This window comes from Abrus precatorius, unplaced genomic scaffold, assembly GCF_003935025.1.
Source record: "Abrus precatorius isolate BTA unplaced genomic scaffold, Abrus_2018 Scaffold2, whole genome shotgun sequence".
Classification (NCBI taxonomy): domain Eukaryota; kingdom Viridiplantae; phylum Streptophyta; class Magnoliopsida; order Fabales; family Fabaceae; genus Abrus; species Abrus precatorius.
In genome coordinates this window covers 26,843,886-26,850,386 of record NW_020874362.1, presented here as the reverse complement: position 1 = coordinate 26,850,386, position 6,501 = coordinate 26,843,886, and the positions used below count along the sequence as shown (strand labels likewise).

At 27.0% G+C, this 6,501-nt stretch overlaps 1 protein-coding gene across 1 annotated transcript; it reads left to right on the top strand.

The window, feature by feature from the left end:
* Nucleotides 1-1,916: 1,916 nt before the first annotated feature.
* Nucleotides 1,917-4,191, top strand: LOC113858360 (ferredoxin). The gene is made up of 2 exons (XM_027490976.1): nucleotides 1,917-1,982; nucleotides 3,543-4,191. The coding sequence occupies exon 2, from the start codon at nucleotides 3,550-3,552 to the stop codon at nucleotides 4,015-4,017; it is 468 nt and encodes a 155-aa protein (XP_027346777.1). The 5' UTR covers nucleotides 1,917-1,982; nucleotides 3,543-3,549; the 3' UTR covers nucleotides 4,018-4,191.
* The last annotated feature ends 2,310 nt before the right edge of the window (nucleotides 4,192-6,501 follow it).

Sequence of the window (6,501 nt, the reverse complement as noted above, 5' to 3'; positions counted from 1 at the left end):
CTAAAGAGACCCTTCATCTTTACTTTATTTTGTCTATCTTGAAATTTTTAATATCCAGGCATCTAAGATTTTGGGTTTTTTATATAAATAAATAAAATCAATATTATGTTAATTAAAATTGACTTCAACATTAATATATAAGTCAATTTAAATTGTTATCGATTATAATCAATTTTAGTTATACAAAGAAATTAATTATAATCGACTTTAATTAAAAAAATTTAATTTAAATCATTTTTTTTTGCAACATAATGAAGAAGTCGATTATAATCGACTTCAATTATACAAAAAAGTCAATTATAATTTATACAAAGAAGTTGATTATAATCAACTTTAATTTTAAAAAAAATATAACTGATATACATATTTAAAATATGAACTACAACAAATATATACCTAATTAGAAGAGTTTTGGTTCTGTTCTTACACTCTTAAACCCAATGAAAAGAAGATAAACACAAAATTTGCATGTTATCTAAATTTGAGAGATTTGTGAAATAGATACCAGGATACTTCATAAATAAAGTAAAAAAATTATTTTTTTTCTTTGCTTACTCAATTACTGATCTGTTTATGTTGTTAGATACAAAAGTATTAGATGCAAAAGGGTGCATATTCTTAAGTTAGTTTGTGCAAAGGTTAGGCTGTTAGATAGAGTGCTTCCGGGGGCACTATGGTGTTATTGTTACTATGCTTGATTGGCTTTCCATAGACTTCATTGAACGATGGCATTTTTTGTTCTCCTACACCTTCCTTTCTCAAAATTAGTATTGTTCGAGAATTCCAAATGAAAACCTCCCAATCCCACTACACCAAAACCATAATCATTACATAAAAACTCCACTTTTATAAACATTAAGAGGTTCAAAAATAAATTTTATTAAAAAAAATAACTTACTGTATTATACGTATTTTCAACTAGAACATAGCAATTAATTGTATTATATTAAAGATAGAAAAATATAATAAATATTTTTTAATAAAATTTTATCAAGATTAGTTGATAAAATTCATTAATTTTAATATTTTGATAAGAATAAAACTATTTTAGAATTTTAATTTCATGTACTTTCAAATTTAAATTTTATACAATTTAAAATTTAAATTTTATGTCTTTTAAAATATTATTTTTACATTGATATCATTTAATAATTTATAAAATTATTATACAAAAATATTAACAAATTTAATTAAATTTTTTTTAATTTAGATAAGAAATTAAAAAAAATTATATAACTTAAGTATACATAAATCATAATTCAAACTCTAAAAATACACCTAAGACAGGATTTAACTAATACAAAAATTGATTATAATTAACTCTTTTGTAGAGCAGAAGTCAATTATAATCGACTTCCTTGTTAAGCTGTAAAAACGATTATAATCAATTTTTATGTAATTCAAATCAAAATATTTGTATAAAAAATTTTATTTTAATGTATATACGTAATATCTAATCATTTTTATTTTATTTAGGTAAAAAATTCTAATTTTTTTTTGTAATTTGTTATTGTTTTAGGTTCTTTAGCCCCTCTAATAATAATAATAATAATAATAATAATAAATATATACGTATTTTAGTTGTTAAAATATTAATATTATTATTATTTAACAGAATTAAAATATAATTTAACATTTTAAATAAATATTTATAGATTTATTATATAAATTTTATTAAAAATAATAATATTATAAAATTTAATACATTAATAATATTAAATATTATAAATTTAATAAAATAATTACTTTTTATTTTTTAATTAAGACTCCCTTGCATTAAATATTTTTTAAAATTAATTAGCAAAAAAAAAAAAAAAAAGAATGGCGGGTGCGTAGGAACTGTGGGCGGCGACTAGTGGATCTGTGGAGTGCCATATACACTCAACTTTCAACTTAATAAACCCCAAACCCCATTTTTCTCTATATCTCTCTCTTCAATCGCTTCGTTTTCTCCGCTTCCATCACCACCATCTCTCTTCTCTGTAAGCCCTTCTCTCTCTCTCTCTTCAATCAGTTCTGTTTACTATTGATGTTTGATTCTCCATTTTAATTGACCCTTTTCATCAAACCTTCGTCAGCTTTTTTCTTTTCTCTTACCAACAACACATGTATCTTATCACTTTTGTGTTAAACAGCATCTTCAGCTTCAACTATTCCTCGTTGTCTCGATTGTTATTCGTTTATTATTTAAGAGAACATAATAACAACAAAAGAAAAACTTTTTTTTTTAAACCCCTTTGATGGGGGTTGGGGTTTGATGTGACTGCAGGATGAAACATGCTAGTGTAAATGATTATGCATGTTTTTCTTTTGATTTGAATTTGTTTATTTATTTTGTGTGTAAGCACTGTTTTTTGGCCAGGATTTTCATCTGATTTGGAGGTTTTTAATGAAAAGAAACAAACTTTATGTTCTGTGTTGACCTTATTTATTTTATTATTTGTTGATGCAATTGAGTGCTGCTTCAAAAGTTTCAGAGTCTGTCTTTACTCTCTAGAATTGTTGTGAAAGTGTTTATGCTTTGGGAAAGTGTTTGAGAATAATTAATTGGCTTTGAGCACATAATGAGGCCATTTTGTTAGGTTGTTTTTGTTGTGAATTGGAGCATCGAGTGAAGAGCAGAGAGCTACCATCTTGCTTCTTCTCATAGCGCTCCATAAATCAAGAGCCTTTTATAGAACAGAAATGGAATTGGTTCCATTTTTTGTAAATTTTTGTGGCATAAATTCATTCAAAGTCTATTTTACAATTTTCTTTAGGATTAAAACTCTTTTACTTGCATATCTACCTACCTTTAACATAGTTGCTATAGTTCTATGGTTTCCTTCTCTGGTTTTGTAATCTTTGAAGCCAGCAACTTTAATATTGTCAACTGCGAGCATTATCCCTGGCCTAGCTGACGATGATTGAAAGTTCACTAGTAAAGGGGTCTTGGCATTAAGAAAGAACTAAGCAAAGAGAAGTGTCAATATTATTCTTCATTTCAATCATTTTGTGCATGTTGAATTGCGGCTACTACATTGTAATTGAATGACATTAAATAATATGAATGAATTATCTGACTTTTCAAAATGTTGTCTTGACTCTTGCAATGTTGTTATTAAGACATTTTTATCAACGCAATGATGCAAGATAAAAATATTAAAAATTGTTGTGGATATCAAAGATAGTTGATTGCACATTACTTTTTGGACATCTGCATCATATTTTTATACCACGTTTTGATCAGAAACAACAATATTAGATATGGTGCTTACTGGTTATACGCTTGGTGAAATACATTCATTTGCAATATTTGCCCTTTCTATAATTATAATCAAGGTAATGTTATTCTTTCAGTTTCTTCGGAAGGGTACTGCTATTTGATGAATGTATTTGCCTAGCAATATTAGTCTTCTAGAATTTTAACTGAATCCAATTGGTTTTAAGTCTCAATTTTTTATTCATTATATGTAAAACCTATGCTAACTCTTACTGTCCTTCGTAATATACAACCACTTATTCTGTAAATGGTTAATTTTCCTGTGTTGATTTATTTTCAGGCTAATCATGGCAACCTTGTCAACTGCCAAGGTTTCCCCTCAATGCATGGTTCAAACTGCAAGCAAAAATCAATCCAATTTTGCTACCATAGTGAAGTGCCCTGCTTCTTTCGGGTCTGTGAAGAGTGTTTCCAGATCATTCGGCTTGAAGTCATCTTCTTCATTTAGAGTCACTGCCATGGCATCTTACAAGGTTAAGCTGATTGGCCCAGATGGTCAAGAGAATGAGTTTGAAGCCTCTGACGACACTTACATCTTAGACGCAGCAGAGAATGCTGGAGTTGAACTTCCTTACTCATGCCGAGCCGGAGCATGCTCTACCTGTGCTGGGAAGATTGTTTCTGGTTCAGTGGATCAGTCTGATGGGTCATTCCTTGATGACAATCAATTGAAGGAAGGCTTTCTGCTTACCTGTGTCTCCTATCCAACTGCAGACTGTGTAATTAAAACTCACAAGGAAGGAGAACTCTATTGAGCAATGATGGATACTCTTCAAAACTCTGATGCAGGGACTGGAAATTTAAGGTAGACTTTGCCGCTTCTGCTATAGGATCAACCTTTCTTTTGGGATTATTAGTGATTTGGTATCATGAAATTTTGTTTGTTAAAGCAAGCTCTGTGATATTATGATAAGAACCTTCGTTTGGAATTTATATGTAATAATGAATTTTATGTTTCTTTATTCGGTTTTTTTAAATATGTATTCATGCGAAACTGATTAAGAAAAAAAAAAACTTCAAATAATGAATTTAAGGTAAAAGGATTGTAATCCACACGTGTGTTAATAGCTGGTATCTTGTAAGTCCCCGAAAAATTCTTATTAAAAGCATAATTTCAATTGACATTTTTATTAAAAGAAAAATCTTAACTTGAACTTGCAAAGAATTAGCCATGTAAAAGTTCAACAATCTTATCTTTTTCAAATTTAAAATGATTGTGTCCCTTTTGTCTTGCTGTTTACAGGCTGAATATTTTTCCAACAAATTTGGCATGTATAGACGTGTCTGACACATATTGTCAGTGTATCATACTCCTACACAAACCGAGTCACGGACTCAATACTAGAATCATGTCTTCTGTTCAACTTTTTGTTTTTAAATTAGAAAATTAGCGCTTGTGTTTTTTAAAAAATTGAAAAATACCAGCGTACAATTAAAATTTGAAGCTTTTCCATCTTAATTTTAAATTTGAGTTCTTATGAATATAGTTATATTAAATGTTCAAATTTTTTCGTCCGTAACAATTTCACTTGGATTGGATATGATTATTTTAGTATACATGGCATAAGAAAACATTTAATTGCCCCTTTGTGTTTCCAAGGGAAAAGATTCTCCTTATTGTAAATGGGTTGACCGAGCCCAAATCTATCGTTCATTGTATTAAAAAATAATCTAAGCTATGTGTCAGGGCCCAACTATAATGGACCTAACCAGAGGATTGACGCTTAGTTGGGCCCCAGAAAAGGATTCTAAACTCTATTACCATTGCTCATTGCTCAATGCTGATCTAAGTGGAATATATATATCTATGAAGATACTTGTAAATAATATAAACTAAATGACGTATATCTCTTTTAAATATTCCAACATTATTTTGTTTTAGGTTGGTTTCTATAATTAATATGCTGTGATTAGGCAAGCCAAGTTTATATTTTCAAAAGCTATTTGTTACGTTAAATAACAAAACATGGAACCTTTTTTAGTCATTATTTTAAAAAATAAAAAATACAAGTGTTTTTTTTTATTCTTCATTTTCAAAAATAGGGTAAAAAGATAAAGAATGTGATTATTCCTTTTTCTCTTACCACTTTCACATAATTTGTTCCTATATTGTGTTCAAATAAGATTTTTGACTTTTTTATTTTATTTTAAAAAATAATTTTATAAAATAATTTCTTTATTACATAAAAGTAAATTATTCACTAAATTTAATAGTTATTAATCAATTTAATTCCTAAAATAATTACCATCAATAAATTTGATCTCTGATTTCTTACATTTTAGTTCTTGAAACAGAACATAACATCAATTTAGTCTTTTAAATTTCATCAATTGATTTGGTCTATGATGTTAAAAACTATATTAATTGATTAACAATAAACAATAAAAAAAATTTATTTCTTAATAATTTAATAATGGATTAACATCTGATAGTGCATAGCTTTTAAAATAAATTTTGAATTGTTAATATAGATATTTTAAATTTATATGAATAATATAATATGTTAGATTACTAACAATTGATTTTATCAACAAAAATATTAAAAAATATTGTATTTTATTATTTGTTAGTATTAAACTTCAAAAACATTTAATAATAATTTAATTATTGTTTAAAATTATATTAGTGAAACTTAATTAAATATTTAATCAATAACTTTTTGTGCAATAAAAGTTAGGAATGAAATTAACTGATGCGCATCAAATTTAGAGACTGAACAATGGCAAAATTAATGATAAAATTGACGGATTAAGAACTAAAATGATGATATTTATCAAAATGAGAAATTAAAAAGATAAATAATTATGATTTCACAAACTGATTCCACAGATTAATTTAACTTTGTATTAATTATTAGAACCTCTTGTCAACGTATACTTAATTGGATGGCTGATTTGTTCATTTGAGTGCGTTATTATGAATGCTTTGAAAATGGCACTAAACTCGAAAGTGGGGAATTAGGGTTGCTTTATGAGGAAGCTAGCTTTCAATAAAGTTTTTATTTTCGATTTTCTATAAACATTGCAATAGGAAATTATAATAGCTCCTCTCATTAGATTATTTTAATTAAAATCTTTGTGATGGTTAATGTAACTTATCAGATGATTCTAATAAAAATTAAGTTTAATGCAATAGTTATTAGTCTATAAAAAGTTTAACTCATAAAGAGGATTTCTTTTTAAAGAAAAAAAGTGAGAAGGAATTTCATTTCAAGAAAAATATAAATTCCAGTCTTTAA

Bases quoted from the DNA above. Each gene is read 5' to 3' on its own strand.
- LOC113858360 (XM_027490976.1), top strand. From the start codon at position 3,550: ATGGCAACCTTGTCAACTGCCAAGGTTTCCCCTCAATGCATGGTTCAA.